This window comes from Protopterus annectens, chromosome 8.part0 (genome assembly GCF_019279795.1).
Source record: "Protopterus annectens isolate FY-2018-M chromosome 8.part0, PAN1.0, whole genome shotgun sequence".
Taxonomy (NCBI): Eukaryota; Metazoa; Chordata; order Ceratodontiformes; family Protopteridae; genus Protopterus; species Protopterus annectens.
In genome coordinates, this window is record NC_056741.1 from 1,225,736,154 (window position 1) to 1,225,758,676 (window position 22,523).

At 38.9% G+C, this 22,523-nt stretch overlaps 1 protein-coding gene across 1 annotated transcript in view; it reads left to right on the forward strand.

The window, feature by feature from the left end:
- Window positions 1–22,523, forward strand: part of LOC122809320 (nudix hydrolase 20, chloroplastic-like) — a 566,695-nt gene that overhangs the window by 461,985 nt on the left and 82,187 nt on the right. Inside the window, exon 7 of the mRNA XM_044080720.1 lies at window positions 21,751–21,847. Within this exon, the coding sequence (XP_043936655.1) occupies window positions 21,751–21,847 (97 nt within the window). The remainder of the gene's footprint in view (window positions 1–21,750; window positions 21,848–22,523) is intronic.

Below are 22,523 nucleotides of genomic sequence, written 5' to 3' on the forward strand. Positions count from 1 at the left end.
GCCATTGCATTAATTTCTGCTATAAGCACCATGGAAAACCTGTCCCACAGGGGATTAGATCCCCATTCAACCAGGGCTGCATCTACCTCTACAGCCTTTCTCAGAGGTGTCCCTACCAGGGACATCATAGAAGCTGCTGCCTGGAGTTCTGTACATACTTTTGCCAAGCATTACCAGCTGGCTTTGCCACTGCAGTCTTGCAGGGCCTTATAGCTGGTCCTAATGCTATCTAAATTCCTCCTCCCATCCTTAGCTTTGGAAATTTACCCAAATGTGATGACTGCAACAGTGAAACACGAAGAACATAGTACAGTTGTGTACACTTACCATAAATGTAGATGTTCGAGTGTATTCACTGTTGCAGTCCTGGATGTTCTTCGTGTTTCACTGTTGCAGTCATTACATTTGGGTAATTGTGCTGGCAGGTTGCCCTCAGCCGGTCTGAATTCCAAAGTCTTGGGTCCTGCATCAGCTGCTGTTGCCCCTTTCCTGACGTAAAGTCATCAGGGGTATAAAAGAAGCAGCCAACGCCATTTTCTTTAGTCTTTCTTGCCGCACGGTGCCCGAAGCAGAAGTAGTTCGCAAGTGCCGGTCGGCCGACTCCTGAGATTTTCGTGTTTGAGTTTCAGATCCAAAGTCTTCAATAAAGCAACTTTTTTCTTGCTCCAGACCAATGTCAGAAAAAGTTAATAATTGTATTTCTTGTGGAAAGCAAATACCTCATAAAGATTTTCATTCTTACTGTATTCCTTGCCTAGGCCCTGATCACAACGTTACTGATTGTCGGTTTTGTGCTAGATTTAACCAACGCACTATTAAGCGTCGGTATGATTTTGCTTTAAACTTTTTTGGACGCCGATTTAATTATCCTGAAATGTCGTCGGATAGCCATCTGACTACTGGAGTTTACAAAAAAACGCAAAGAAAAGGATAGAGAAAAACAACCGAGGCCCAAAACCGACGACGAAGCTTCTCCTAAGCCAGTTTGGTTCTCAGTGAGGCGCTTTCGAAGCCTCTGATGCCCACTACTTTAGAGTCGCAGCCTGCTACCGATTCCCATGTCGAGTCAGCCATGCCGTTGGATACTCAGGGTATTGGAGCCTCAGACGCTAATCCCTCAGATGGGTCCGGAGCCACTGAACAGGAACCGGCTTCTGAGGGTGTTTTCAGACCTAAACATCTTTACATTAAAACGACTTCAGCTTCAAAGGCAAAGACTAAAGCACCTTCTAAAGCAAAGCAACAAACTCAAGAGCCACGTGGATAGGCCTCTATGCCCAAAAAAACAGATGCTCAAATTGGCCAAAGACTTGATTCCCTTGATCAGGGGTTCCCATCCCCCTCCTGATAAGAGGCCTAGGCAAGACACTGACTATGAATCTTCAGGTCAGGTTTCTATTTCTTTTGATTCCTCTTCTGATCAGGATATTCTCTTCCTCCCTATGAGGATTCTGATGCTGAAGAATCTATACCTTCAGCATCTCCTCCTGAGGACTATTCCTTTGGGGAAACCTTGCATACCATGAGGGGGCATTTCCACTGGGAGAGCCAAGATTTTTCAGAATCTAAAAAGAGGCTCAGGGATTTTCTTTTACTACCTCAGCACAGGCCTCTAGCCATTCCACCTGTGCTAGACATTGTAGATGATGTGTTTTTGGAGTCTAGTCTGACCCCTGACTCCTTATCCCCAGCTCCTGTTAAGCCTGACCGATATTACAGGGTTCCTAACTCACACAAATTTCTTTTTAAAAACCCTGCTGCTGACCCAGGAACTATTTCACAGGGTCCAAAGGGAGTTAAGGCTTCCACTGCAAAAAACCCAACCCCCTCTGACAGAGATTCAAGGGCACTGGATAGATGTGGTAAAAAGGTTTACACATCTGCAACTTTGGCTATAAGGGCCTTAAATTCTCAATTTCATATGCTTAAGTATCAGCAACATGTCATGGGATTGCTTAAACAGAAAATGTTGTTAAATTCTGAATGTGCAGAAAACAAGGAAATGCAAGATTTATTGTATGCAGCAGAACAAGTTGGAAAACATACTTTGCAATATAGTTTTGATTCTTTGGAGGCCTCTTGCAGGGCCGCAATTACGGGTTCTGTAATTAGGAGGCATGCTTGGTTAAAGGAACAAAATCTGCCAGATCATGTTAAAGTTAAATTACTAGATGCACCTTTACAGCATGATACTTTGTTTGGTGTTAAGGCAGAAGAGGTGTTAAAGAAAATGGAGGACAAAGCTAAATCTATGCAAACTGTCAAAGAACATTTACAAGTGCAGCCACCTCGGTTTAGTAGACACTGGCCTACAAAAAATTGGTCCTTTCCTGTGTCAGACAGACCTCAAAGGGGCAGATCCAGACGCCCTAGGGGCAGATCCCAGGCACAAGGTTCTTATAGGCCCAATCAATGGGGTGCTTCTACCTCCAAACCTGGAGAAAATAGATCACAAACATACAGAAAACAGTCCCAATGACTTCCCCCTGCCTGCACCAAGCACTTATCTTCTGGCATCACCCTTAGGGGGAAAATTAACACTTTTTGTTCAAAATTGGCACATCATAACCCAGGAAAAGTAGGTTCTAAACATAGTGTCACAAGGCCACAAGTTCCATTTCCACACACTGCCAAAGGCAGATGGCTGGCCAGATCAGCCAAAAAATCAATGGGCAGAGGCACAAAAACAAGTCTCATCCCCCATGGACAATGGGGGCCATTCAACACGTACCAGAGCAAGAGCAGGGACAAGGATTTTACTCAAGACTGTCCTTGGTACCCAGAAAGGACAAGGCCTGGAGGCCGATACTGGACCTATCTATTCTGAACACTTTCCTGGATATTCCAAAATTCAAAATGTTGACTTTGCAGCAGCTTCTGCCCATGCTGGGCAAGAATGCTTGACTTGTGACTTTAGACTTAGAGGCATACCTGCATGTTCCAGTCAGACAATCATGCAGAAGATACCTAAGATTTAAGGCTGGTTCAATGCATTACCAGTTCTTTGCACTGCCCTTTGTCTTATCTACTGCGCCCAGGGTCTTTACAAAGTGCCTGGCACCAGTAATTGCATTCTGCAGGCAAAGAGGAATACAAATATATCCTTACTTGGACGACTGTCTCATACAAGCAGAGAACAAGGGCATTCTTCTTCAACATCTAGCATTTGTGAAAAAACTTCTAACATGCCTAGGGTACACAGTCAACAAAAAGAAATCAAAACTAGTACCCTCACAAGAGATAACATTCCTGGGTGCAAGCTTAAATACAACTGCCCAGATGGCTTATCTCACACCAGACAAACAAATGCAACTGACTACCTATTTCAAAATGTTGGCAATAAAGGCCCAGTTATCTGCAAGAAAAATTCTGCAGGCTTTGGGCTTCATGACATCCTGCATACTACTATTTCCATATGCAAGACTGCATATGAGGAAACTTCAATGGTACCTAAAAAGTGTTTGGACTCAACATTGCCACAGCCTGGAAGCAATCATTACTCTCATTCCCTGTCTGCAACAGGAGTTTCGATGGTGGGCAAAGGCTTTTCACCAGAACAAGGGACAGCCATTCACATTACCTCCAGCCAGGCGGACACTAACAATGGATGCATCAGACTATGCCTGGGGAGCCCACATGCAGGAAGATGCATTCAGGGCACATGGTCCTCAAACCAAATGCATCTACATATCAATCAAAAAGAGATGTTAGCTGTTCAAAATGCCCTGACAGCCTTCAAGGACCTACTTCATCCAGGACAACTACTGATAAAGATAGACAACACCACAGTCATGTGGTATATAAACAAGCAGGGGGGCACAGATTCTTACCCCCTTTGCAGACTAACCATGACCTTGTGGGACACAGCTTTGACTTACCAAGTACATCTGCAGGCACAATTCCTGCCAGAAAAGGAAAATACTCTGGCAGACGAACTAAGCAGATACCTCATGGATCCCCACGAGTGGAAGCTGGATCCACAAGTCTTCAGCGTGATAACAAGGAAATGGGGATGCCCGGACATAAATCTATTTGCCTCCCCTCTCAATTACCAACTAAAAAGATTCTGCACAAGGACGTATCACAAACAAGTATGGAAAGTGGACGCCCTTTCTTTCAGCTGGAGAAACCTATCAGTATATGCCTTTCCTCCACTGCCTCTCCTCCCCAAGGTGCTCCGAAAGGTCAGACAGGAGAAGCCAAAGATGATACTGATTGCCCTAGACTGGCCACGCCAGTACTGGTATCCAATACTAAGAAACTTATGTCTATACCCAGCTTGGACTTCAACTCAAATACCTCGACTACTGTCCCAGCAAAACAATCAGATCGTACACAGCCAACTCAGGACATTAAACTTGGCAGCATGGCGGATAATGTAGTCAAACAAAAAACACCTCTCAGTAAAGCTGTGATGGATGTCATTCTGGAAGCCAGAAGGCCTAGTACTAGAAAGTCTTATGCTGGAAAATGGAAGAGATTCTGTGCCTGGAACCAGGCACAAGGAATTGATACAGCAGAACCAAATATTCCTCAGATTTTGCAATACCTAACTGAGATGCAGGACAAAGGCCTGTCTTTTTCATCAATTAAAATTCATGCCTCTGCCATTTCGGCTCATTACAATACAGAGCCACCACTTTTTTCTCACCCTTTATTATAAGGCAGTACCTCAGAGGAGCCAAAAATTTAAGGCCCCCAAGGAGACTACCAATACCTGCATGGGACCTCAACTATGTCTTGGAAAAGCTCACCCTGCCTCCTTTTGAGCCAGCTGCTACTGCTGATATGAAGTTTTTATCTTGGAAAACAGCTCTGCTCTTAGCAATTACTTCTGCAAGACGAATTTCAGAGCTACAGGTGCTCATGGCTGTGGAACCTTTCATCTTTTTTCATCCAGACCGGGTCTCCCTGAGGACAAACCCAACATTTATGCCTAAAGTAGTGTCCAGTGTAGCTCTTAACCAAGCCATCCATCTGCCAACCTTTTACCCAAATCCACAGAACAGGGGGGAGAGAATTCTGCATTCTTTGGACGTACACAGACAGCTTAGATTCTCCTTGGACAGAACCAAAGCTTTCAGGAAGACAGAGCAATTACTAGTGGTATATGCTGCAGGATCACAAGGAAAGCCTATCTCAAAGCAGACTATTTCTAAGTGGTTAGGCCACTACATTTGTTTCTGCTACTTACACCATGGCAAGCCAGTGCCTAAGGGCATTAGGCCTCATTCCACCAGAGCTACAGCCACTTCAGCAGCCTTTCTCAGGGGAGTACCAACCAGAGACATTTTAGAGGCAGCTACTTGGAGTTCAATGCACACCTTTAAAAAGCATTATCATCTGCCACTCTACTCTAAATCCAGGGCAGGCTTTGCCACTGCAGTTCTGCAGGGCCTCATAGCCGCTCCTACTGCTGTATAGTTCCAGCCTCCCAGCCGTAGCTTTAGGACTCTACCCAAATGTAATGACTGCAACAGTGAAACACGAAGAACATAGTACAGTTGTGTACACTTACCATAAATGTAGATGTTCGAGTGTATTCCCTGCTGTAGTTCAGGTTACCCACCCGCCTTCCCCCTTTTTTGTTTTGGATCTTATCTTTCCTTCTCTGATTTATACTACCTATGTGGTGTATTTGCTTATAGATGAAAGTAAAATTTATATTGGTGTATTTCTGAATATATATATAAAGTTTGACTACCTTTTTTGGGAGCACCTGACATCTGGGGCAAGAAAAACTGAAGAAAATGGCATCGGCTACTTCTTTTATACCCCTGACGACCTGACGTCAGGGAAGGGGCGACAGCAGCCGATGCAGGACCCAAGACTTTGGAATTCAGGCTGGCTGAGGGCAACCTGCCAGCAGGATTACCCCAAATGTAATGACTGCAACAGTGAATACACTCGAACATCTACATTTATTGTAAGTGTACACAACTGTACTTTACCCTCCCTCCAGCCCCCTGACTTCTTTTGGCTATACCTCTAATCTCCTTTACTGTGCTTAAAAGCTTTTTGATGTATTTGCTTTTTTGTTGGAGGTATAACCATGTAGATATATATATATATATATATATATATATATATATATATATATATATATATATAATTGCTTCGCATTAGGGGGGCACCTGACATCTGGGGCAAGAAAAACTGATGTAATGGCGTCGGCTGCATGCTTTATACCCCTAACTACCTGACGTCACGAAAGATTAGACAACAGCTGACGCAGGACCCAAGACTTTGATAATCAGGCCGACTGAGGGCTACTGCAAGCAGATAACCCAAATGTGATGACTGCAACAGTGAATACACTCTAACATCTACATTTATGGTAAGTGTACCCAACTGTACTTTATATGCCCTACTAATTATCCTTTTTTTAACAGCTGCTTCTGTTATAGATTCAACTAAAAACTCTACCAGAGCAGGTCTTTCACGTATCCCTTTATCTTTCCCTGTACTCTGAGATCAAGTCCTGGTAGTGAAGGCAATCTCTCTAGCCTGCAATCCAAATGTCTTCTTGGCCTCATCCCACTCTATTACCTTTCCTGCTTAAGTTATTTGCTCCCAATGTCTTCGTTCCTTTGCCAATTTCTCCAGTAAATTCCAGCACCCTCTTGCCTATTTTCTGTACCCCTACTTACGGTCATCCCTACTGGCAAAATCTTCTTTCTCCATTTTGTTATTGGCTTAATTCTTAGAAAATTTTCTGCTACTTCGAGAGAAATATATATTTTTTAATTTCAACAAATCTTTTGGGTTTCTAATACCATGACAGGAATGGACCCCATTCCTAAGTCAAAGTGTGATTAAAGTTTATGAAATTAGTATTGTTTCAATCTTTGATGTCATCTAACAGTGCTCTAAGCAGCATCCGCAATGTGCCCAGTAATGACTACTTCTGCAGTTTGTATGGAGTTACATGTATTGGTAATGTATCTAAATAAATTGTAGATTATTTTTTATAAGACCCATTGCTCCTACTACTATTGGAACTGTCTAGATATCTTTCTTCCACATTGCTGTTGTTTCTGCCTGCAAATCCTGATATTTTATGACTTTGTGTCTCTCTTTATGCAAGGCACTGTAGTCACTGGGTGTAGCGATTTCAATAAACAATGCTACTTTTGTCTTCTTTTCATGGACCTGTATATCTGATTTTCTCGCATTGATCTTTTGAACTGTTGGTAATGGGTGATCCCATGTGATGTAGACTTTATCATTTTCTATGATGCTTTGTGGCTCATGTTTCCCAGGTTTTCAGCCACTTTAATACATCCCAATGCAACAGTCTTGCCACATTATTATGCCTTTCAGTATACAGTCCTTCTGCCATTAGTATGTCACAACCAGCAACAAGGTGTGCAACTGTTTCCAATTCTGTTTTACAAAACCTACATTTGTCTGTTTCTCCCACATGTTCAATGGATTTTGTAAACCAACGTGTATGTACCCCACTGTCATGGGCTGCCAATATTAACCTTTCATCTTTTGGTTTGAATTTGCCTCTCCTTAACCGTTCCTATGTTCGATCCTGATCAACATGAGTTTTTTCAGAAGTTTTCTATACTTGCAGCTATATGCATTTTCCACATTTCTTGCCTTCTCATCTGATCCTTCACCTTATATCCTTTCTTATGTTTTTTGGCACCTTCAGTTGCTGACTGATTTGTATCTACTTCTGGTATGATTTCCATACCTGCTTGATGCTGATATGCTTCTGCTAGACTAAGCAGGAAAGTCATCTTAGATTTATTCACCTCATGTTTCAAAACTTTCATTAAGTGTGGGTCTTGAGGTCAGCAGATATGTGTACAGTCCCACAACTGCTTTTGTGCACCAGGCTTTTTCGGTTTCAAGAATGTAAATGCCTGAAACACATTCAATCTTATCTTTATTGCCCTTACAAATGATTAGATGTGGGATTTTCGTTCCATCTAGATGAACTGCCAAAATACAGGTAACACATGCACTCTCGTAACCAGTGGAGGGAATGTAGATTGACGAGGCACCCATCTGATCAGGTGTTTGAGATCATTGGCCCATAAATACTGCAGTTTCATCCATAGCAATCATGTTGGAGAGTTGGTATTTAGAAAAGTCGATAACATCAACAAAGGACTTGAACTCAAGTGCATGTTTAATAACTTCAGTATCTTCCAGCTTGAACAGTGTTGTTGATCTCCTTAGAGACGGTTCATTTCGCTGAAGGAAGCCATCCAGCCAATGTTGTGATGCTTTGAATTCTTCTGGGGATATTTCTAACTGTGGTGCCATTGCAAGGGCAAATGCTTGAATATCAGCCCTGCGCACGACCAAAGCCTGTGCTCTCCTGTAAACAATCCATTCACAGATGATGTCTTCCAGCTCAGGAAGTAATGGTTGCCGAACTGATTCACACTTCCACTTCTTAGTATTTCCCTCGTCTGCCTGTTGACTGAGGTTATCGTACGCTGCACACCATTTTTAGACCATTCCGAGATCTAACTTCTTCTCTTTGCAGAAAGCTGTCAGATTCTTTCCCTGGGAGTCCTCCACAATTCCTTTCTTGTACTCGACGGAATAGCTCTTTCTTTTTGCACTCATCTTGTCTGGGGGGGTTAATTGAAGTCTTACGAGACCAAAGTGGCAACACAAAATGGCAACAGTTAAGAAGACACAATCACAGCCATTCATTATCAAGTACACGTGCTTTATGTGTGTTGTCTGTACTTTGACCGATCAGAGTACACCTGCCAGTGTTTATGGGCCAAGAATCTCAACCATCAAGTGTGAGTGATGATTAGGGTTACAGTAAGAATCGTGGAGGACTCCCAGGGAAAGAATCTTATGACCTTTTGGAAAGAGAAGAAGTTGGGTATCCAAATGGTCCGAAAATGGCGAGCAGAGTACGATAACTTCAGTCAACGGGTGTCAATAATATTATTTTATAATTCAACACGTCCGTCGTGTGTTGTTGACTATCTTAACTGGGGCTTATTTTTGGGGTAGGGCTTATATCATGACCACCCTGGAAGACCATGCTAGGCCTTATTCTCTGGTTAGGTCTTATTTACAAAGAAATACGGTATATATAATCGTGGTATGCACTGATTTTTATAAATCGTTTGATGAGCATGAGGCATCCTTGTTTTCCTGTCAAATCTATCCAACACATTTTGGGGTCAGTCAATCACTCCAAAACTTTAAGTTAGGACAGGAAGAGCAAATTAGTTTATAGCTTGAATTGTGTTCCTAGATACCAAGGCTGTTATCAGAATTAATTAATGTCTAAAATATTCCTTACTAGGTTTTATTTGCATTTGTTAATGTTTTATTGTTGATCCTTCATCAATTCCCAAATATGTATACACTCCCTCTTGTTCAAGTTCTTTTATATCACATTTTTTGTCCCAAACTAATGTTTTCTTTGTGCTGCAGTTTTCTTGCTTTAAAGGTTGCTTTTGCACATTTATCAAGACCAGATGACATTCTTATATCATCTGAAAAAGTTTTGACTACTTGCAGTTGTGCTTTCAGTTCCTCATCTGATGAATTATACAGTTTTAAATTGACAATGAGAAGATTAGAAGTCTTTACACTTTGTTGTTTTCTAGGAACCAAATTATAGCCATGACCTAATCTGTTAAGTAGATATCTTAATGAGTTAATGGCAAGACAGAATAGCAGAGGTGACAGGGAGTCACCCTTGAATATCCTCCTTTGAATTTTTATCCCTGGAATAATAATTAGTTCTTTGTCATTGCTTAATTGCAAAGTGGTCTGCTACTGTTTAATGGTCACTGTAATGTAGCCGATCAGCGTAGGGTATATCTTAATCATTTTTAAGCATTCTTTTATCCATGAATGGTGGGATACTATCAAATGCTTTTTTATAGTCAATCCATGCCATCCTTAAATTCTTCCCCTTTTTACAGTTCTCCACTATGACTATTTAACAAAAATTATCCTTTGTTCCATATGTGTTTCTTTTACTGCCCTTTTGTTCTATTGCCATAATTGAATTTTCTTCTAAATGACTATAACCTGTGTTGGCATCAATTCCAGTGTATAGTTTATACCTCGTCAGAAGGCAAGTTATTGGTCTGTAATTTTTAGGGTAGCTTGCAGGTTCACTCTTAGGTAGAAGCATTGTTTTTCCTGTTGTTAGCCAGGTTGCTGTCTGTTCAGGGTGTTTATATAAATAGTTCTTAACTAAATCTTTGTGCAAAGATGTTAATACTTTTAACCAAAAGTTAAGTACTGCATCTGGGCCTGGGGTTTTCCAGTTAGAGGCTTTTCTTAACTTTGTTTCAATCTCTCTGGCTGTTACTTCATTCCATTTCATATCATGTACCTTTAAACTTCTTACTGTTTCTTTTACTTCTTCTATCCATTTAGCATCTTTGTTATGTTCCACAGGATCTTCATAAATACTTCTCCAAAATGTATCTATTTCTTCTTTTTCTGATGGTCTTTCAATTCTTTTTACATTGTTTCTTAATTCTCTATAAAACTTTTTGGGTCATCAATAAATTGCTTATTTTGTACTTTTCCTTTATTTTTATCTGTGTATCTTGTAAGTTTTTTCCTCCTGGGCTGAGATTTTTAGTTTATTTGTGATAGTGCATGATAGATCCTTATCTGTTCTAATAATGTGCATTACTTTTATCACATCTAAGTATTTTTGTTGATCTGTTCCCTCTTCTATACTCTTCTAACAGTGACACTTCTTGTCTTAATTACCTTATAGGTTTCTCTATTTGATACTTCCATGATGGTATTCGATTTCTCCCCTTCCTTTCCCTCACTACCCTGTGTTCTTATGGTAGAACTTTATCAGTTATTAATTTTGCTGCACAGTAATATATCCCATTTGCTTCTGTTATATCACATGGATCTCTATGGACAGTCCTATTTACTGTGTTCATTTGTTTTATCAGACTTCTGACTTTTTAGGTTTTATTGACCTTCTACAGTCTTTCTTTCATTGATCTTATCTATCTATCTCTATTAAATCAAGCAACTCTTCACTTAACTTTCTTCTAAACTGAGGACACATTTTTCCATTTCCTGTGGGCATTCTGTAGAAAGTTCTATAACATCTTCTTTTGGCACATTCTCTTCAATTTCATCCTGCGCCATCCGTTGCTCTGTCATATGGGAACTCACTGGCCTATCATTCTTCAACATTGACTGCGTCAGTTTCCTGTTCCTTTCCTTGCTGTCCAGCTTCAAGTGAACATTTATACTGGTTTCCTGTGGAAGGCTCCAAAATATTTTCATATGGCACCTGATCAATTACTTCCTGTTCCACTGGTTTCCCCTTAATTTGGATGTCCATTTCAATATCCTGTTATGGTGTTTTCTGAATCAGATTTTCTACACTGAATCCTTCATTTCACAGATACTCCAATACCTCAGTTTCTATTTCTTTAACTTCTCCATTACTAATCTCCTTTTCTACTTTTCCTGTTTGTCTTCTTATTTTTTGTGTTGTAAAGTTTTCCAAGTCTGGATTAATTTGCCTGTATTTCTCTTCAAATATGTTTGGTGCTGCTGTTTTTGCATTAATTAGTTTTGCTTTCTCCTCTGCATAGATGTTACACCATATTAAATCTCTTTTTCTTTCCCATGTCCATATTTCTTCTTCAGATATCTCCTATCTTCCTGTTTCTCCATACTTTGGGGACTCGTTCCATCATGCTGTGATGTAACCTGTGTTAGACCTTCTACACCAAATCCTTCACTTCGCAGGCACTCCATAACTTCAACTTCTGGAATATTCTGTATGGTTGTTGTTATCCTTAAGGATTTTAAGGATCTGCATCCAAAATTCCACTCTCTCTATTTCTTGAGCTTCCCCCCTTGTTTCATCATCATCTCTTTCCACTTTGAATTATAACCTTCTGCTGGTGTTTTATATTTTATATATATATATATATATATATATATATATATATATATATATATATGTATATATATTTATATGTGTGTGTATAAATGAGCATTAACTTTGTAGCTCTAAAATATCCCATGAAATCAGGTAAACCTAAACCTGGAAGGACAACTTATCCGACTTAACTCTTGCTCTCCTTTCCTCCCAGATACATTCCTTTAATTCTTTATTATAGTCCACAACTTCTCCTCAGGTTGGTTAAAGTATGCCTGACCTGTGTACAAGACTAAAGGGACTAAAAACATTTTCACTGCTTGTATCTTGCTATTCATATCAGTAAAAAAATAAGAGTTTCCACTTTCTCAATTTTTGTGCATTATCTTTTGTTTAGTCTCTTTCCACATATCTGTAGCTGCCATAACAAAAGCATTTTTAATCCATACTCCTGAATACTTCATCTCATCATACCCCCATAAATTTGAGTATTGCTGAACCAATTCTTGTGTGGGTACCTAATTTACAGCTATAGCCTTTGTTTTATCTTCATTAATTTTATATCCCTACAAAAAATGAAACTGTCTGAGAATATTCCACAGCGCTGAGGTGTCCTTTTCTGGATATATTGGTTACAAAATATCATCTGCAAATAAAACCATCTTTTCTTGATTACCATACCAATTATATCTTTGTGTTTCTGAGTCCCTTATTTTCTTTCCCAATGGCTCTAAATATAAAGCAAATAACAAAGGGGAAAGAGGACACCCCTGCTTCAAACAAAATCTTGCAGATCTTTCACTTTCTTCTCTCCTAATTTCTTGGAGACTTTCCTGAAGATTGATTATACATCACTGTTTTTATCTCACCATTTCCCATCTTAACTGTTTAGTTGTTAAGCCTCACCTACCTCTAACTTTGGCATAATTAAGTCTTTTATAAATATTTACATATATACTCTTTCTTGATTTCCACATTTCTCTACTTTATAGAAATTTTCATAAAATTTCTGGAATATATCTAAAACCTCTACAGGATCTCTGTGGGTATTTTTCTTGTTATAAGTTCCCTAAGTCTGGTGGCATCCTTTTCAGTGTTCTCTTGCCTAAGTTGTTATGCTAAATGTTTTTGTGCTTTGGAGTTATCAAAAAATAGTTGCTTAACTGCAGTCTTTCTAAATTCATGCATATTATCTAAATACTCCCTTATTTTCTCTTTAGCGGTCTGCATTTGCTCCTCCTCTTGTTCTGTGAGATTCCCCTTCTTCTTGAATACTTTAAGCTTTGTCAGCCTCTCTAAGTAATTTATATGTCCTTCTCTTTTATTTCAACCCTGGTTTTAAACTCCATTTTCATTTTACCCCAATCATTAGCTATAACTTATGAAGCTATTTCTGTCTCTCTAAAAGATTTAAAATAATTTCCACTACCCATTCTTTAAACTCCTCTCTTTATAACAGATAGGTAGGAAAGCACCAGTGTCTTATTTTCACTTCATTTCCCTGCATCTTTATCTTAGTTTTTATTGGTACGTGATCAGAAATCGTTATTGGACATATGTCAAGGTTTTCAGTTAAATGCACATGTTCCTATGAAATAGAATTTTTATCTAGTCTAGCCCAACTATTGTACATTGGAGAACAATGTGTAAATTCTGTCTGAGTTCCTACTACTGAATTCACATCTTCCATACCAAATATTTTCATAAATGTCTTCAGAAATCTATCCTCTTTTGATATATTTTCCCTTCTAGGTCCCCATTTTCATACTCACTATTGCAAATCAAATTCCAGTCCCCACTTGTAAATAATATTCCCTGCTGAAAACTTAATATTATTCCCAAAATTTTCTTAAGAACCCTGTAACAGCAGTTTTCAGTGGAATATAAGTACATGCAATTGTAATTCTCCTCCCTTGCCAATGATCCCCTACTTCCACAAATCTTCAATTTTTGGTCTTTTTTTTTCCTCATCTATCACTAATAGAACCTACTTAGCAATTAGTATAATTACTTCCCTTCCCCCTGTCCCTGATATTTGACTGAATATCCATTCTGAAATCCTGTCTTTGTCAAATTCACATTCTCACTTCTTTCAGACTGTGTCTCTTACAGTATTGTTAATTGCATTCTGCATTTCTTAATATAATTTAAAATAGTTTCCTTTTTATCTATACCTGTAAGGCCATTTCACTTTCCAGAACAATATGGACAGCATAGCCATCATGGCAAAAAAGTTATTGTTCCTACCTATTATGCATAAGTTTTTTGAATGTGTATTTCCAGCTTTTGTGTCACATGCATGAACTAATGCTTGGCAGGCTGATCTTTTGTACAGTAGTTTATTCTCTTCTCCCATTTGAAGCTGTGTCACATTTTTCAAGATGTTTTATTTTAATGAAAACTCTCATACAAAAAATTAAATACAAAACACTCCCATCCCCTATTAACTTGGAACAAAACCACAAAACTGTGTACATCTTCAAAACATGAAGTTTAACCCTCCAGAAAGGAACAATTGCCTCAAATTGACAGCTGTACCTACAGGCATTATCTAACCTAAAATTAATGTTACCCATGCTATAGCCTGTCCTCTCCCACTTATACTGATTGCTGTCTGTACTTTTCTTCTCTCTCTACCTGTCCTAGATATGAAAAACAGCTTTTATGCTTTCAGAAAACATTAACTTCTAGCCCTAAAAAAGTGCACTGGCTATCTTTAAATAAAACTAAATTGTAAACTGTTCTATTAACTGCATTAAAGTATGAAGGATGCTAGGCAGGTCATTACCTCTTATTCGCTTCCCATAATTTCTAACTTATTTTTTTCACTGAACTCTTGCCATTGTACGTGTACCTTTAAATTTTGCATTTCCCCCAGCAAAGAATACTCAGAATTCTCAAGATTAACTGCTTGCATCTACAAACAGCTTGTTTCCTTGGGAATGTACTCAGCAGTGAGTCTCTGTTAATTACACTTAGAAAAGAATACACAGCTCTCAGCTGCAGACATCTTGACTCCACTGAACATTTGAAAGAGGAAAACAAACAAGCTAATATCTTTGCAGTTGTAAGAAGCTTAACACTTCCATGGCTTTCATTATTTCATCTTATTTTTAAAGCATACATGCCCCACAAAAACAACTTTTTACAGCCCAAGCCAAAGGCAGCAATCCAGACAATCACCCTTGTAAAATAAAAAGACAATATCCCAATTCTACATATAATCTAATCAGTGCACTTTTACATCCCATCCCACTCCAGCAGCCCGGGATCATAGCATATAAACATTAAACTTGCTTTTATCTAGCCTTTTTTCTCTTGTTATACTGTAATACCTATATTTCATACAACTCTAAAAGTACTTGTTTACTTTAATATCTTTAACACATACAACAGTGAGAACCCCCCCACACACACACACACACACATTTAAAAATGAATATACAGTACATAAAACTGTTTTACTGTATATAACATGCAGTTTATATCTCAAAATTTTTATAAAAATAAGAGATAAAATTTTAACTTTGTTAGTTTCTCCCTTTTAGTGTCCTAAACATTAATGATAAAAAGTGGGGCATATTCTTTACAGTCTACCCACATGTTTAACAAAGTCAACAAAAGTTCAGTGTTTTTCATACACTTTTTATCTTGCAAAACCATATTTCACAAATGTGGTAAGATGCTTTACAGTCCTCCATTTATTCACTAATTTCAAAGTTGCTAGTTTCCTTCCTGTTTATCACCATATCCCAACACCAGACCCTGGTTCAGGTCTAATGTACTGCTGATTCTTCTAGTCAACTCCTGTGCTTTTTTTTCTGTCTCTCAAGCATTCTCTTTTGGAACATTGGAACAGGTTTCACTGGCAAAGTCTCTCTATGAACCTTACCATTAGAAGAATGATAACCAGAGTATCTTTCTGCTTGCTGACTCACGTTTTGTTGGATATACTTTTCTATTTTCTCCTTAGCCTGTTCTGCTCAAAAATCACTTTGATCCTTCAGGAAAAAAGACTTTGAAGACATCCGTATACAGCAGCTTGAATCTCACACCTGCCTCTCAACATTCCCTGATTTCTGGGATAAATGTGCTTCTCTTCTGCATGGTGTACAGTAAATAATCATTTTCTAAAACACCCTGCTGTCTCGAGTTTTTAATACTTTGCCCATCTGTCGCAATTTTTTCATTATCAACTCTTTCAGCTGGAATGATATTGCATCTTTACTAATACAGGTCTTGGCTGCTTTCTGATAGCCAGTTGTGATGCATACACTTGATGTGCTCTTTCAGTTAACAAATTCTACTGTGGAACACCAGTCCAGTTGTATATTTGTCCTTTCTTCAAATTAATACAGTCTCTTCCTTCCAGTTTTTCTAGTACAGAAGAAAATCTCAGGTTTTCTTTGTGTGCCCTGTCTTCTAAATCTACTATTTTTTTTTTAAACAGTTCTTGAAAAACCTCAGTTCTGTCAGCTTTTTCTTTGTCAGCCTCTGAGTTTTGCAATTTTTACATCTGAATGGTTAGTTAAAGTTTCTATTTTTCTAGTTTTTTTGTTGTTTGAATTGATATATTCCTTCAATGTTTCATTTATTTTAATCACCTTGAATATATTTGATTTATTTTTCGTCTGGCTAGCAGTAGTGACAGCCACCTTGTTGGCACATGTCTTAGCAGACGCTAAAGTTCCATGCTACAAAACTCAAAGAAGTCTAAGTCTCTGGTCCTTGTGACAGAACCTGAGAAATGGCTGAAAAGTTTCATTACAAATACTTCCACATCATACGGTAGTTGTGCTGCAGCTTTTTTGGCTGCATTGTGAGTGATGTGGGCAACACAGTTAGCCTTCTGGAGTGATGGGCACTTTTCTTTTAATCTGGTATATACCCGAGATTTCTTCCCATAGTTCACATTGGCATTATCAGCCCCATATGCTGAAATGCTGTTCCAGGGCAAGGAGTGCCTTTCCATAATGTTCAAAATTTGCTGTGATATAGCCTGTGCAGATTCATCAGGGTCTTCATAGAAGTCCAAAACACCGTGGGTCACTAGAAATTCTTTCTTCCAGTACCTGCGGAATGCTTTTACATCACTGCATCTCTCGATCCAGCCAAATTCTGTTTTCCAAACATCCTGCCACCTGCACATTCTCTTGTTGCTGGTTGGCTGTGATGAAGCTGCTGCTCTCTTCATTCTTGAATCTGTACTTATCTGATATGCAACATATTTAGCAAAACTGTGTTAGTAGGGTGCAGTAACATACTGGTGCACGAATGAACTGGCTAGAAACAGTGGCACAAGAAAGAACTGGCTACAAATACTGGCACACGAAAGAACTGACTTGAAAAACATTGGCACGTGAAAGAACTGGCTTGAAAAAAATTGGAATGTGAAAGAACTGGCTTGAAAAACATTGGCATGTGAAAGAACTGGCTTGAAAAACATAGGCATGTGAAATAATGGGTTTGAAAAAACATTGGCATGTGAAAGAACTGGTTGGCATATGAAAGAACTGGTTTGAAGAAACATTGGCATATGAAAGAACTGGTTTGAAGAAAAATTGGCATATGAAAGAACTGGTTGATAAAACACTGGCATATGAAAGACCTGAGGAATGGAGCAGAAAAGAATTAAAATTACAAGCCATTTGAAAAGGTAAAATAGTGAATGAGGTAATGTGGGGGGCATTTTGGCCATTGAAAACTTTGACATTAGCACAGCTTGTAGAAAATGAAATGCATTATTTTTGCCGCCGAACATGCCCTCCACCCCCTCAAGAAAATAAAGTTAAACACATTTTCACGGTACCAAAAAAACACTCCAAAATTAATGAGAATCCACAGTGGATACTATAGACCTGATTTAGGTTTTGACCCTAGCAGTTAAGAAAAGAAATAAACATATAGCACTAATTTACACAGCACAATGAACTATTAACGAACATGCTGGCCGCAATCGGATTATAATGAAAGCAGTAGATTGTTAATTTATTGAAGATATCACTAAAAACAAAATACAAACTTTGCTACTTATAAAAGCAAACTATCCTGAAACAACGACATGTTTTAACACAATCCCAAATGCACTGTATAAACTTATGAGCATGCATCCACAAAAAAAAAAAGGAAAAAAAAGTATGTAAACCTTTTACCTTTTAAAAATACTTCTTGCAAGAGCAGCTAAAATAAACTACAATGTACGGCAGACCCCATAGACCCCCTTTTACCTCAAAACAAGAGTAATTTACCCAGCACAATGATATAATAAACAGGCCCAAGTAAAACAGCACACCCATATTCACATTACAAGCAAAGCAGGACATTTTAACCTTATTAAAGACAGCATAAAAATAAAATGCACACACTTAACAACTATAAATGAAAACGATCTTGACACAGCTTCAGCAAGTTGGCAACATGTACCTACTAGAATAATAAATGCACTACGTTAACTATTAACATTCTCCCTCAAAAGGTAGACTTCTACCACATGCACATTGACTTGCAAGAACTAACAAGAAAAATTACCCAAACGGTATATCCCAACTTTCTGAAAACAGCATTAAATTTTACACATTTCCATATAAAAAAGTGCAAACTATGCTCAAACATTTTCTATCTGTAAACAGAAAGTACCCTGAAAAAGCTACGACAATAGAAATACATCACACTACATTTATATTTGAGACTGCCCCCCACCAGAAATAAACAAAACGTCTATGCACATGGTTCAGCCTTTAAAAAGTAATGCTTCCAAATCATGCCCCAACAACCACAACAATTATAATTACATATACACACACACAGGTTTTATACCTTTAAAAACTACTACTCGAAATTCTCAAAATAACCACTGCACAGATGTAAACACTGTATACTGCACCCCCATTTACCTCTAAATATTAAAAACTTAAAGCACAATATTCCCATTTTAAATAACTGGAGCCACAAAATACTATGTACTTACCACTATCACAGTCTTCGCTGGGCTAGCTGGCTTCCTTCCTGCTGGAATGGCTGGCTGGATGACTGGCTCTCCCTGCCTGCTGGACTGGCTGGCTAGATGACTGGCTGGCTGGATGACTGGCTCCCTGCTTGCTGGAGTGGCTGACTGGCTTCCTTGCTGGCTGGGTGGCTGGCTTCCTTGCTGGCTGGCAAATCTCAGTCCTGAAATTATTGCAGCAATAGAAGCGGTAATACAAAACCGCTCTACAGTTGCAATCTTTTTAGGGCTCTTCCGAGTCGAATCCCCCCCCCTTCAATCTTTGCAGCTCATTGCTGCATGATTTACACCACCCAGACCTAACAGGGAATACCTCTAATTGCAGGTCTGAGTTGATGACGTCACTGCATTGCTGTGGAAAAAAATGGAAGTATTTTCGGCTTTTCCGCAGCAATTCAGCGTGCAGTGGAAAACAGGAATTTTAAAGTCCCACTGCTTGACAGTGCGGGCAATGGGATGAGAGGGCTCAATCGGTGAGTGTCCCGCTGACAACGGGAGGGTCTATATTATGTTATTGAACATTTACATGTTCGAACATCATCTGATCGACCCCATATGATCAAACATGTAAATGCTCGAACGTTTCAACGGAGATCTCCGTACAGTGTGGAAATGGAAGTTTTCCACTGTCTGCACTGTGGTGCAATCTCGGAGTTGGTATATTTAAAGAGCAGGGGGTGTGGGGTACAGGGGGGCTTGCTCCCCTGCTTAACGTTTCAGGTAGTTTTTTTTTTTTTTTTTTGATTTTCAAATATTTAAGAGTTCGACCATATGGTGTGGACCATATGGTGTTGAAACTTTTAACTATTCGATAATCTAATATAGACCCCAACGGGATGGGTGGTAACCATAGCAAAACATGGCAAAGAAAAACTTAGAGTGTGAGTAAATGATGTATGATGTGAAGGGAGAAGGTTGCAGGCAGCCGGCTAAGGTTTTACTTGCCAAGCAGGCTTAATTTCTGTGGCATAAGTTCTAAAGGTTATGAAAACTGGAAGATCTCTTATCAGATTAGTAGTTCTGGACAGTGGCAGTTCTTTTCTTGTTATTGCAGTTTTTTCTTGGTGTGCTATGCTATCCCTTCACTCATCACAGTCGGTTGAAAACCAGTGTTTCATGGGAACTGGTCAGTCACAGCAAGACTTCACTGCAAACATACAAAGTTGATTGATAACCAGTTAAAGGCTTGATGAATCCTTTTGCTGTCACAAAAAAGGTGCTATACATTTTCACATTAGATTTTCCTGTCGAGCCTTGTGAAGAAATTCATGAATTTCACTTTTAGAAAAAATAGCCTTGGTTGTAATTAGAGACCACTAACCAGAGCTGATACTTCCACAGTGCTGCTTTGCACAGTTCTCCTTTGGTGTGTTGTGATGGCCACCAGCCTTCTCTGGCTTTACATTGACACTGTGTTGACTTTCAGTTTTCATATAATCCCTTATGTACTTTGCAGTCCTTTTGAGTTTCTGACTCAGGCTATTAAAGAGGAGTTGTCCTTATGCAAGAAAAAATATAGATCTACATTGCTATGCAGACATTTTAGGGCGGCCATGGTGGTGCAGCGGTTAGCATTGCTGCCTCACAGCAAGAGGTTCTCTGGATTGATCCTCAGCTGGTATGCCTTCTGTGCGGAGTCTGTATGTCCTCCCTGTGGTAGCGTGGGTTTCCTCTGGGTGCTCCGGTTTCCTCCCACATCCCAAAGACATGCTGTAGGTGGATTGGACACTCTAAATTGGCCCTAGGCGTGAGTGGGTGCATGTGTGTGCCTTCTGTGGAAGGATGGGCGCCGGGCTGGCAACTCGACACCGTAAAACTCCACTGCCAATCCTGAGCGGACAGATGATCTGCTGTGGCGACCTATAACCGGGAAAAGAAGATGATGATTGCTGTGCATCCATTTTATATGCAGTGCTTTTATTAATTTCTGCACTTGTTTTTGATTTTTGTAATAATCAAAAGTAGGAATGCTTCTTTTTTAATAAAAGCCCTTGTCTAGAAATGTTAAGGAAGCATGATTGTTTTTAATTCATATTCTTTTTATTTAAGAAAAAAGCTTCAACACACAGAGTATATATCACCTTCATCTTTAGAATGTTTTATGTATACATTATATACTACTAACACTCATAAAATTAAATCAAGAAAGAATTTATATTGTGTACACATATTACCCATCACTGTTACTATATGTACAAATTATAAAATAGTCAAGGAAAACTGACCAGTCAGATTGTTACCTACCTATGCATCAAATGTACAGTTTTTCTTTCTCTTTAACTGATAGTACATGGAGCAGGTAAAGTTATATGATCAGGTCTATCCTATCATAATTAAGTAGTTATACATTCTCAGAACTAATGTCAAGGTTTCACTCTGCTCTCAAGGTCTGTTTCTTATGGCTATTTCTGAAACATATGACAACTTAATGATCGGAGACCAGATCTTGATCCTCAGCATGGTACTATTTGTGTGTGATCTGTTTAAAAAGCTTTTAAGTAACTGAATAATTTAGACCGATACACAGGTCTACAAATATATGGGATGTATTGCGTTTTTATTATCTGACAAAAAGTATGGCACTAAGGATCAGATTCCATAAGACTTGCTCGGTGTGTAAGTTTTTTTCTTCGGTGTAAGTCCGGTCTGTAAAGCAGTCTTACACAAGAGGAAGTCACTTACATCTAGAGCAGGTCTTTTAGAATCAGGCCCTCAGGGTTGTGTATTCTTAATAACACTTGTCTTGAGTTTTTTTTCTTTTTTCATGGTAAAACAGTGTGTGTATCTCAACATTGTACATCTTTCTCAGTATCAGTCCTAGAACAGAAATACAATGATGTGACAATTTTCCCTGTTATTCTTTTTGCAGGTGAAAGAAGCTATTGCTTCTCCTGACTTTAAACCAAATTGTTCACTTGTGGTCCTGGATTTTCTGATCAGACATGGCTACCTGGATGCTGATACTGGTAAGCACATAAAGCTGAACGGAGGCCTTTTAGCCATTTTATGGTTGTGTTCCCAACTAGTATACCTTTTTCTTCCTGGGGAGTAACAACATATTTAGTATCTGTACATATTTATAACTGGTTTAGCACTACTAACCAGTACCACCACTGCAGTAAGGTTACAGGAAGAGAATTTCCAAAAATGTACACATGCTCGTGTAACATAACATCAAGGCCTATTAGATTTGTTTAAATGTAGTTAGGAAAGGTGAAATTATACTACTGCTATAAAGTAATTTAAACAAATTGACACTAATAGTATGGATTCATTAGATATATGTAGCCAGTGTAGAACAGGCACCTGTGTGACTTGCACAAAGGTATAGTTAGACTAAAGACACTGAAGCTTAAGAACAGATATCCTAGATACAATAAATATGATTTGTCTGCATAGTGTCTTCACAAGATTTCTCTCCATTCTGTGTGATCTTTTACAACCCATTCCCTTTTGGTGCACATTCTGAGTTTATTTGTAAGTGTGCCATGGTCATTGACAGTTCAGTATGCAGCAATCTAAGAAATTACATTTTAAAAGTTGTAAGCATTCTCCAACTAAGAAACATGTCAAAGAGCCCTCAGATCTATACTGTTAATGCAAATCTGTTGTTAATAGCAGCACACACCAGCTGTGTAGTAT